The sequence below is a fragment of the Rhinatrema bivittatum genome, chromosome 11, assembly GCF_901001135.1.
Source record: "Rhinatrema bivittatum chromosome 11, aRhiBiv1.1, whole genome shotgun sequence".
Classification (NCBI taxonomy): Eukaryota; Metazoa; Chordata; class Amphibia; order Gymnophiona; family Rhinatrematidae; genus Rhinatrema; species Rhinatrema bivittatum.
This window is the reverse complement of record NC_042625.1, coordinates 64,548,428-64,560,453: the sequence shown is the minus strand read 5'-3', so window position 1 is coordinate 64,560,453 and position 12,026 is coordinate 64,548,428. Positions and strand designations below refer to the sequence as shown.

The 12,026-nt window shown below is 44.6% G+C and overlaps 1 protein-coding gene across 3 annotated transcripts in view; it reads right to left on the bottom strand.

Annotated features, from left to right (window-relative positions):
• Positions 1 to 2,336: 2,336 nt before the first annotated feature.
• The window catches only part of EWSR1 (EWS RNA binding protein 1), a 135,320-nt gene continuing 125,630 nt past the window's right edge, over positions 2,337 to 12,026 (bottom strand). For all 3 annotated transcript variants that reach the window (XM_029572070.1, XM_029572071.1, XM_029572073.1), the window contains exons 16-17: positions 3,872 to 4,157; positions 2,337 to 2,938 (exon numbers count right to left, since the gene is read on the bottom strand). In XM_029572070.1, coding sequence (XP_029427930.1) covers positions 2,896 to 2,938; positions 3,872 to 4,157 — 329 coding nt within the window. In that variant the 3' untranslated portion in view covers positions 2,337 to 2,895. The remainder of the gene's footprint in view (positions 2,939 to 3,871; positions 4,158 to 12,026) is intronic.

The following is a 12,026-nucleotide window of genomic DNA, read 5'->3' as shown; positions in this document are numbered from 1 at the left end:
TCAGGAAAGGTTTCATAGTCTATCTGGTAGAGACAAGAGCGATGTGTTGCACTTTGCCTGTCTTTCTGCCTCCACACAATTGTTCTTTGCAAATCCTCAGACAAAGCCACAATGATGGCATACATCAACAGGCAGGGGGAAGCAAGAGTCGAGCGGTTGCTCAAGAGTTGATTCCCTGGATGGAACAGCACTTCGCGAGTATAGCAGCCTCTCATATTGCCAGGGTGGACAATGTTCAGGCAGATTTTCTCATCCGCAAGAAGTTAGACCCAGGGAATGAGAGCTGTCAGAGGAAATGATGCATCTCATCCATGAGGCATGGGGATATTCCCCATATGGAACTTAATGGCAATCAGGCAATGCCAAGGCATCCCATTTCTACAGCACCAGAAAGAACACAGCTATAGTTCTACCATGGCCTCAAAGCATTCTCTTATATGTCTTTCCTCTGTGGATACGGCGGATAGAGAAACATCTGGGCAAAGTAGTTTTGTTGACTCCGGTATGGTTCCATTGGCCATGGTTTGTGGATCTAATAAACATGGCCATAGATGGCATGCTAAGGTTCGCACATCTGTCGAGGCCCATATTTTTGGATCAGGTGCTCTATTGTCTTGCGGCCTGGCTTCTGAGAGAAGGCTGAGAGATGATATTCCGAAGCAGTTACCACCTTGTTGCAGGCCTGGCGTCCTTCCACATCCTTGGCGTTATGTGAGGATTTGAAGGGTTTTCGAATCCTAGTGTACAAAGAGTGCAGCCTGTCCAGGCTATGGAATTGGATATTTTGGATTTTCTGCAGGAGGGTTTAGTCAAGGGTCTGGCTTTTAACTTTCTGAGAGTCCAGGAAGCAACTTTGGGCTATCTCCAAGGTAAGGTTCACGGTTATTCTGTCTGCCGGATTCAGATGTCCTATATTTTCTCAAGGGGGCAAAAAATGTGTATGCCGGTGAGTAGGACTAGTTTGTCTTGGAATCTTAAATCTGGTGCTTAGAGGACTAAGTGAGGCTCTGTTCAAACCACTCAGGAGGTCGACACTTAAAGGAATTGACTCAAGGTGGATTTCCTGGTGGCTATTTGTTCTGCCAGGATGATTTCGGAGCTCCAGGCTTTGTCATCCCAAGATCCTTTTCTAGAGATTTCAGAGTCGAGAGCTTTGTTATGCAGTGCCCTCTTTTTTGCCCAAGGTGGTTTCAGCGTTCCATGTTAATCAGACAGTTGAGCTTTCGGCTTCTACAGATTTGGATTCCTCCGCACCTCATTCAAGAAAGCTTAGGCACTTGGACATAAGGTGTGCCTTATTAAGGTATCTAAGGTGACTAAAGAATTTTGTACATCAGATCAGCTCTTTGTTCTATGGAATGGTACAAAAAAGGGATGTCAAGCTTCTAAGACTACAATTGCGTGTTGGCTTAAGGAGGCATTTGATGTGACATACTGGTGCCTGAGGGTTCGAGGGCTCACGCAACACATTCTCAGGTGATCTCCTGGGCCGAGACTCAGTGAATGTCTGTGCAGGAGTTTGCAAGAGCTACTTGGAAGTTGCTGCACACTTTTGGCATCATCACTTGGATGTCAGGGTTCCAGCTTCCATGGCCTTTGGTTAGTGTTCTGCGAACAGGATTCTTCAGGTCCCACCCAGATTAGGAGTGCTTAGATACATCCCAGGAGTCTGGGCTGATCTGAGTTTGTACAGGAAAAGAAAATTTGCTTCTTACCTGCTAATTTTTGTTCCTGTAATACCACAGATCAGTCCGGAGACTCGCCCATGAGTGAGAGAGTCTGCCGCTTGTACCATGATTTTGTATATAATGCAGTTATGCTTTCCAAGGATGTGTGCTTTTCTTTTAATGATGTTACAGTTTCACCTTCCTCCTGCTCAACAGGGGAACTTGCATCTAAGTTGTTATGGCTGTTCGTGGCTATTCTTATGGCTATCTTGGCTTGGGAACAGGTGGCATACTAAAGTAGCAGTGTCAGTAAAGCTGTGTCCATTTGTGGGTAGGGATGCAAAATCCAGAAGTCTGGACTCATCTGTGGTACTACAGGAACAAACATTAGCAAGTAAGAACCAAATTTTCCTATCTTCCACTTCAACCATATGCTAGTGACAACACTGAGTTACTGCAGGTGGCATGCTGCTTTTGTTCATCTTCATCTGCTGGTTGGGGGGGGGGGGGGGAACCCTCTCATCTGAACTGATCTAGATAAAGAGGAATATGTATTTATGGATCTAGATGTGATAATGCTACTGACAGGCTGGTTCCACAAACCATACTACAGGGCCATTTATCAAGAGCTATGTTCCACAGGAAACCAAAACGTTTCACACACACTTGGCTGATTAATATGTTTATTGGTGGGAAGGGAACCACTGCTCCTAAATACATGGTAAAGTTAGTTGAAATACACTATTACACTACATGCCAGTGTATAAAAAGCACTAACACCCATTTCTGCCAAGGATCAGGAACAGATTGCAGTTGGAGGGGCTTCACAGCACACTGCAATCTAGTTGGAGAACTGTGTTTATAAACATCAGGAATTTTATTTTAAGAAAAAAATAAGGATTACAACCATCAACAGTTACATTGTTATTTTCCTGTAGCATAGCCACATATTGATACTGCATGCTCACAATGAGTCTGTTTAGTCTTGAACAACCAGCTTTAAAAAAATAAAAATAAAAATAAAAAAGGGGAAGAAAAAGAAACAGTCACTCTACCATTGAACTTCCATTTTAATGTCTCCACAAATGGTGAAAAATACTAAAGTACAGCCAAGGAATAGTCATAATGTTGTGACCAACATTATAAATATGGAATTATAAATTTAAAACATTTTCTGGTTTAAAAAATAAATCTGGTAGTAAATGCAGCTCTGAGAGGGTGGCATCTTCTAGTAGGGCCGTTCTCTGCGCTCTTGACGGTGCTCGCCGCCCCTGAAAGAATGACATGATGAAAAAAACCAGTCAGCCATCATAGTTTCTATCCACAGGCTAACAGGTGATGATCTATGCAATGCATTATCTTAATTTCAAACAGCTTATGCCAGGGATGACAAAACTGGTCCTTGTTGCCCCCCACTTGAGTTTTCAGGATCTCTCCAATGAATATGCATGATTTGCATGCTCTACCTCCTCTGTATGCAAATATCTCTCATGCATATTCATTAGAGATATCCTGAAAAACCCAACTATCTTTTTTTTTGGGGGGGGGGGGGGGGGGCTATGTTTGGTCTGTTAACATAGTGAATGATAGCAGATAAAGACCAACATGGCTGATTCAGTTCTCCCAGTTGAGATTCATCCACTTTGGGTAGATGCATCCAAATGTAACCTCACATCAGTTCCACTTCACCCATGTTTATAACTGTTCTCTCAATCCACTCTCAATACCCCTACCACTGGCCTCTACATTCATCCCAAGCATGCCCAAAATCTACCAGTGATGGGCTTCATAACCTCTGCTAGCAAGTCAGCCCAGGCCTTGCCCCTCTAACCCTGCCTCCCATAAAACCAACACCCAGTCACAATACAGAGGCTCCCTTTTGTGTCCAATTAAATTTTGTAATAATCCCTACAGCTACCAAGGTTAGTGAAGTTGCTGTATTAAAAAAAAAATATATTTTTTTTACAGCCTCCTCAAGCTCACTGAGCTTCAGGTCTTAACAATAGTCTCTGCATGTATACAGATATTCATAAAGCACAATACCACTCCCTCCAGTGTACAGACATCTTCATGCAGTTTAACTGCGTAATGCACCTACATTTTAGAAAAGAACAATATTTACATATCTAACCATCTCATCGCCCTTTGCCCTCCAGATCATGAATCCACCATGCCCCATCCAGGACTATTTCTCAGAAACGTACTTGTCCATTTTTCCAGGTCCTCCACGTCTGCCGCCACCTCCACCACCTCTGCCTCCCATGCCCTCCATGAGAGGTCCAGGTGGCCCACTAGGTGGTCCTCCTCCTCCTCCTCCTCCTCTTCTTCCTCCTCCTCCAAATCCACCTCGATCCATACCACGACCACCTCGGAACCCGCCTCTATCGCCACCACGACCACCTCGGAACATGCCAGGACCACCACGGTCCATGAGGCCACCTCTTCCTCCACCTCTCATGCCCCCAGGGCCACCTCTTCCACGATCACCACCTGAGTTAGAAAATATGGTTAATGTTCACAGGCAAAATTAAAAAGCCTGAGGCCAACAGGCAAATATTACATAATGCAATTCTGGTTTTTAAAAAAAATAAAGGATACATTGAAGCAGTACTTAAAACAAGTCAGCTAGGCTGAATCAGTCATCTGCTGAAACACAGCTATATTAACTTTTTCTGAAATGTGGATTTAGTTCACAGCATGTTACATACAGGTACACTAGGTATTTCCCTGTCCCCAGAAGGCTTACAATTTGAGCTTGAATCTGAGGCAGAGGATGAATGACTTGCCCAAGATCACAAGAAGTGTCAGCAGGATTTGAATCCTGACTCTAAGCTTGCTGCTCCACACCTGAACAAACCATTAAACAGGGAAAAAATCTGTTCCTAGGCATAAGTTTAATGAAAAGAATTCTTTTTTTTCCCCAAGTTTTTATTTTTTAAAGCCTCCCAAAATTTTATAGCTAGGATACTAACAGTGGAAAACACCCAAATCTGAACAGTTCTACGTAGATCACACTATGTTAACTGCAACTGTAACATATACCAGTGGTTTCTCATCCTTTTTAATGCCAGGGACCAGTTAGGTACCTTCCTTAAAATGTGGACCAATTGCAGCACTAATATGTTGGGGACAAGGGTGTCCCATAAAGTTAAAGAGCAGGGAGTAGAGAGAAGAGGATATACTCGCTCCCTCACCCGCTTTTTATTCTCATGGGTCACCTCTGTAGCTGGTGCGTGTCATTTTAAGAAAGTAAATTGTCAGTTTAAGAAACAAAAATAAAACCTGTTGCTATCAATAAAAAGTCTCCTTCCCCTTTTCTCCAAGCTAGCCAACAATACTGTTCTCAGAAAGAAAAAACCTCCCTCTGCCTCCCAGCCAGCCAACAGGTGAGCTACTGGAAAAATAAATCACTTTCCCTGCCCCATTGAGTCACCCTGTTGGTCATTTAAAAAAAAAAGAAAAAAAAAAGAAATAATTAAAAAAAAAGAAATAAAGGTTCTGCCCTCCCACCAGCCAGCAACAATACTAGGATTAATATTTCTGCATTGTGGACTTTTCCCCCTGTTGGGGCTGGTTTCAAGGCCTGATCTCTGGGTGGGGAGCAAATGCAGATATTAAAGGAAAATTGGTTCTTACTTGCAAATTTTCATTCCTGTAATACCACAAATCAGTCCAGACAAATGGGTTTTATTCATCCTTACCAGCAGATGGAGGTAGAGAAGAAAACTTTGGGCACTGCTATATATCCGAGTGTGTTACCTGTAGTCCCTCAGTATTGCCCTGTACCCAAGCCAAGATAACTTAACAGGGCAAACTAAACCTCTGGGATAGATACCTCTGAACTGGATAGCCAAAGAAACACTGAAAACTCTAGAACATGTTAACAATCCCAAAAGATCTTTGAAAACCTTCTACGTATGAGCCCAAAGGCCCAGCAGCAGAACAAGCAGTCTTTCGCCATTGATCCCAAGATTGGGCCTCTGGTCTGATCTGTGGTATTACAGGAACGAAAATCAGCAGGTAAGAACCATTTTCCTTTCCTGAACATACCCAGATCAGTTCAGACAAGTGGGATGTACCAAAGCCCCCTTATACCGGGCAGGAACCTAAAAGACCTGCTCTCAGAACACTCACCAAAAGGAGTTGCCTCCGGAGTGCGCACATCCAACTGGTAATGCTTGGTGAGTGTGTGCAGCGAAGAACAAACCATGGCCCGACACTGCGGGGGAGACCAGTTGACACTCGGCTGCCTGAGCGCGAGTAGAATGAGCTTTAAGTCCCACCAGCACAACACAGCCCTTGGAATCGTAGGCAGCGGAAATGGTCTCTTTCAACCAGCGAGTTAAGGAAGCCTTAGAGCCCTCTCTCCCTTTTTAGTCCCCCAAAGAGCACAAATAAATGATCAGAGTGACAGAAAGAGTTGGTGACCTTCAAGTAACGCAATAAGGCGCGCGCGCCGCACATCTATAAGATGGAGATTCCTGTCCATAGAGGGATTACGAACCCAGTCAGAAAAACCTGGCAACTCCGTCTGGTTCACATGAAAAGCAGAAACCACCTTAGGCAGGAACGAAGGCACCATCCGTAAAGAAACCTTGCTGGGTGAAATCTGGCGAAAGGGATTGAGACAAGAAAGCCTGCAACTAAGAACATAAGAAATTGCCTTGCTGGGTCAGACCAAGGGTCCATCAAGCCCAGCATCCTGTTTCCAACAGAGGCCAAACCAGGCCACAAGAACCTGGCAATTACTCAAACACTAAGAAGATCCCATGCTACTGATGCAATTAATAGCAGTGGCTATTCCCTAAGTAAACTTGATTAATAGCCGTTAATGGACTTCTCCAAGAACTTATCCAAACCTTTTTTGAATCCAACTACACTAATTGCACTAACCACATCCTCTGGCAACAAATTCCAGAGCTTTATTGTGCGTTGAGTGAAAAAGAATTTTCTCCGATTAGTCTTAAATGTGCTACTTGCTAACTTCATGGAATGCCCCCTAGTCCTATTATTAGAAAGTGTAAATAAATGATTCACATCTACTCATTCAAGACCTCTCATGATCTTAAAGACCTCTATCATATCCCCCCTCAGCCGTCTCTTCTCCAAGCCAAACAGCCCTAACCTCTTCAGCCTTTCCTCATAGGGGAGCTGTTCCATCCCCTTTATCAGGACTGCTGTTTATTTGATGACTGCCTCGTTGCTGAGGACCCCAGCTGATCTGCCAGGATGGAATAGTCTCGACTCACGAAAATGGGGTCGAGAGGAGAAAGGCTTACGTGTCGATTTCTTAACCTCCGGCAGTCTGTTTCCTTTGGTCTCCCCAAGGATTTCATAAGCTGGTCAAGGTCCTCATCGAACAAGTTTGCCCTTAAAGGGAAGATTACACAGCTGAGACTTAGACGAAAGGTCCGCTGACCAGTTGCGTAGCAACAGCCATCTCGCTGCTACCACGAGGTCATATGGCAGATTGCTCCTGAGGCCTCGGGATCCAACACAAACAGGCTCGCTGCATCAGGCTGGCACAGACCATTGCGCGGAGCCGCAGAGCAGACACCTCAAAAGCCCGCTTGAGCTGCACCTCCAATTTCCGATCCTGAACGTCCTTCAAAGTGGTTGTGCCAGCGACCGGAATTATGGTCTTCTTGGTGACCGCTGTAACAGCAGTATCCACCTTCGGGATCTTGAGGGTATCCAAATGTTCCTGTAACAAAGGATAAAGAATAGACTTTGCTCTTCCCACGTTCAAGCCGGAGTCCGGGGAATCCCATTCACAGCTGATCAGCTTCTGGATCTTCTTAGGAATGGGGAAAGCACTGGGGGGTCTCCGTAGGCCATCCAACACCGGATTAACCCCTTCATTAGAGTCCTCCAGAGAGAGCTTAACCCCCAATTCCTCCAATACCTGGGGAATAACCGGGCGCAGCTCTTCCCTCTTGAACAGGCGGATCACTGCTTTCCGTTTCCGGGCCCTCAAAGGCACCCTGATCTTCCCCTTAGGGTGCCCATCTGGGTCCACATCCAGATCTCCCATCGGAGATAAAACCCCTTCACCCTGAGGGTCATCCGATTTTGACTACAAAGACTGCATTTCCGCAACGGAAGCATGGCTAGACTCAACCAAAAAAAGAACAGAGGAAATAAACCCCATCAGAACACAAAGGAAAAACAAAATAATCCCTGGCATAATGAAAAAGTGAAAGAGGCAAAAAAATCTCAGGAAAATGGAAAATAATTTGGAGAACACACAAAACAACCGAAAAAGCTAGAAACATCTAGCTTTTTACAAACAGTTAATTTTTAATGCCAAGAAAGAATACTACAGCAATAAAATAGAAAAGTTCGCTAACAACCCAAGAACCCTTTTCTCCATTGTATCAAACCTCAATGACAAACACCTCAAAGTCTACCAGAATCAAAATGTAACGAAATAGCTAAGTTCTTTAGTGACAAAATTACAAACTTAAGAACCAAACTTCCAAACATCACCAAACAAGAAATTAAAATGCAAAAAAGAGACGTTCAATGGTCTTTATTTAGTGAAATAGAGCTGGAAGTAGAATCCATACTAAAAAACTAACCCAGCTCCACACAAAATAGACTCAATATCAACATTTGACAAAAAAAAAGCAGCCAACAAAGTCTCTCCAACATTAACCAAGATCATAAACTTATCCTTAGAAGGAACAATGCCAGATACATTAAAAGGGACAATCATAAAAAAAAAAACCAGCTACCCCCCTGATCCTGAACAACTACCGCCCAGTCTCAAATCTTCCCTTAATAGCCAAACTAATAGAAAAAACTGTACAGAAACAGCTAGCTGAACACCTTGACAATAACATACTGTATCCATCACAACATGGATTTCGTAAACATTACAGCACTGAGACACTACTACTCGCACCAACATAACATTCTAAGAGGTTTTGACAGCAGAAAACATTACATTCTAATAAGGCTAGACTTATCAGCAGCATTCGACACAGTAAAGCATAAAATACTACTAAAAAGACTAGAAGAAATTGGATTACATGACAAAACTGGTTCAGTTCATATTTAAACAGGTCTTTTCAAATTTAGATCAACATACCTGAAAAGGTCACCCTCGAAACAGGAGTACCGCAGGGATCGGCCCTGTCTGCAACCCTGTTTAACATATACATGCTGCCCTTATGCCACCTATTAGCAGGACTGGAATCATACATTACATTTATGCAGATGATATTCAACTAATTCTTCCAATCGATGACACAGAGAAAACGTTAAACCTAGCTAACATGTACCTAGACATTATAAAACTGCATGGAACTTGTGATTTAACATTGAAAAAATGGAATTCCTACACCTAGAACGAAAAAATATCAAAATTATTCAAACTCCAATAATTCTTAAAAAAAAAAACCAGAAAATAGAACTAGCTGAAAATGTACCGAACCTTGGAATAATAATGGACCCAGAAATTAATCTAAAACAGCACATATCGCTTAAAGTAAAAGAAGGCTATGCGAAACTCATGATCCTCAGAAAACTAAAACCACTTCTAACACCCACAGACTTTAGCACAGTACTCCAGGCACTAGTTTTCTCCAGCACAGACTACTGTAATGCACTTTTACTAGGACTACTGAATACAACATAGACCACTTCAAATACTACAAAACACAGCAGCCAGAATACTATGGAAAAAGGAGGGATCATATAACAAACTCTAGCGGAATTACACTGGCTACCCATAGAACAAAGAGTAAAATACAAAGCCCTATGTACCATATATAAACTAATACATGACGAAAAAGCAGACTGGCTAAACAGCACTATGGGTACACGTCCCACACAGAAACCTTCTATCAGCAAACAAAGCACTCTTAACTATTCCATCAGTCAAAACAGCAAGACTAACCCAAGTGAGAAAGCAAATGTTGCTTACCTATAACAGGTGTTCTCACAGGACAGCAGGATGTTAGTTCTCACATATGGGTGACATCACAGGATGGAGCCCAATCATGGAACACTTTTGTCAAAGTTTCTAGAACTTTGACTGGCCCCCTACTAGGTATGCCCAGCATGGCACTAACCCTGCAGCCAGCAGGGGTCCCTCTTCAGTCTGGTTACAAAGCTACAGGCAGTGCCGAAAAATAAGAAACGAACCCAACACCGCGGGGTGGCGGGCGGGTTTCGTGAGGACTAACATCCTGCTGTCCTGTGAGAACACCTGTTACAGGTAAGCAACATTTGCTTTCTCACAGGACAAGCAGGATGGTAGTCCTCACATATGGGTGAGTACCGAGCTGAGGATGTCCAGACATGCACTCAAGACTTGCAGCAGGCACAACAATTGGGGTGGAATTTGGGAAAGGGCATCCAGAACCCCACTGGGCAGGCGGAAGGGTGTTGGTTCGTGTCGTAAATAAGTTACGCAAGACAGACTGACCAAAGATGGAATCTTGTCTTCCGGCTTTGTCTAAGCAATAGTGGGCTGTAAAAGTATGGAGAGAACTCCAAGTGGCAGCCCTGAAAATGTCAGGAAGTGGCACCGATCGAAGGTGTGCTACTGAAGTCGCCATGGCCCTCACAGAGTGTGCTTTAACACTGTCTTGAAGTGGAATGCCCGCTTGCTGATAGCAAAAGGATATGCAATCCGCTAGCCAGGAGGAGAGAGAGTCTGCTTACCCACTGGCTGCCCAATTTGTTAGGATGGAAAGAGAAATAATTGAGTGCTCTTTCTGTGGGCAGCTGTACGGTCTAGGTAGAACGCTAGAGCCCGTTTGCAGTCAAGGGTATGCAGAGCCTGCTCTCCTGGATTGGAATGGGGCCTGGGAAAAAAGATAGGTAGAATAATGGATTGATTGAGATGAAATTCTGATACTACCTTAGGCAAAAACTTAGGGTGAGTGCAAAGTATCGTCCGGTCCTGCAGAAGTTTAGTGTAAGGCGGATAGGTAACTAGGGCCTGTAAGTTCACTAACTCTGCGAGCCGAAGTGATTCCCAAAAGGAAAATCACTTTCCATGTGAGATAGCGAAGTTCACAGGATTGGAGAGGCTCAAATGGTGGTTTCATGAGCCAACCCAAAACCAGGTTGAGGTCCCTAAGCAGGAGGTCGCAGTGGAGGCTGGAGGTGAAGCAACGTATCTGAAAAGGCCACTCTAAGGCTTGAGGTGAAGCAAGCCTTTCAGAAATCGTGTGACAAGGGGTTGTACTGATATGGGAACATCCCCAACACCTTTATGGAAGACGGCCACCGCACTGACATGCATTCTGATGGAGGAAGTTTTAAGACCTGACTGACAAGTGTCAGAGGTAGTCTACAAACTGTGGGATTGGACAGGTAAAGGGATCAAGGGCCTGAGAAGAGCACCATGACGTGAACCTGTTCCATTTGTAAGAATACGATTTTCTCGTGGAAGGCTTCCGTGAAGCAATCAAGACACGGAAGACTGGATCAGAAAGGTTAAGCGGCTGAAGGATTAACCTTTCAACATCCATGCTGTCAGGGACAGGGCTTGAAGATTGGGGTGGCGAAGGCACCCGGGTCTGTTCCCAGTGGAATGTGCCTGCGAATGGAGAGATCCTGAAGTATTGGAAACCACACCTGGCGGGGCCAGTGGAGTGCTATTAGGATCATGGTTCTCTTGTCCTGACGTAACTTCACAAGAGTCTTCGAGAGAAGTGGAAGTGGAGGGAATGCATATAGGAGACCGGTTACCCATGATGGGGAGAACGCATCTCTTGGTGGATAATGTTGGCTGCAAGTGAGAGAGAGCTGAAATTGCTTACTTTGCGATTCTGTGACGATAACCCCATTTTTGGAAGATGGAGTTCGCTATTGAGGGGTTTAGAGATCACTCATGCGGTGGGAAGGTGCGACTCGACTTGTCTGCCAACACGTTGTCCACTCCTGGCAAGTAGGTGGCCCTGAGGTACATCGAGTAGGAGAGGGCCTCCGCCCAAATCTGTGCAGCTTCCTGACACAGAAGGTAGGATCCTGTGCCTCCCTGTTTGTTGATGGCCACCTGGTTGTCTGTCTGGATCAGGATGACTTGATTGGACAGGCGATCCTGAAATACTCAGAGTATCGAATTGCTCGCAGTTCCAGGGAATTTATCTGGTGTTTGGCTTCCTCTGGAGACCAAGAACCTTGTGTCTGGAGATCGGCCACATGGGCTCCCCACCCGAAGTTGGAAGCATCGGTGGTTAGAGTTACGTGAGGGTTTGGCACCTGAAAGGGCGAGCCCTGTAGAAGATTGATGTGATTCGTCCACCAGGCGAGAGACAGATGGAGTGAGTCAGTGACGTAGACAATGGTCGACAGGGGCTGAAGGGACTGAGTCCATTGCATGACTCATGGCCAGGCGAG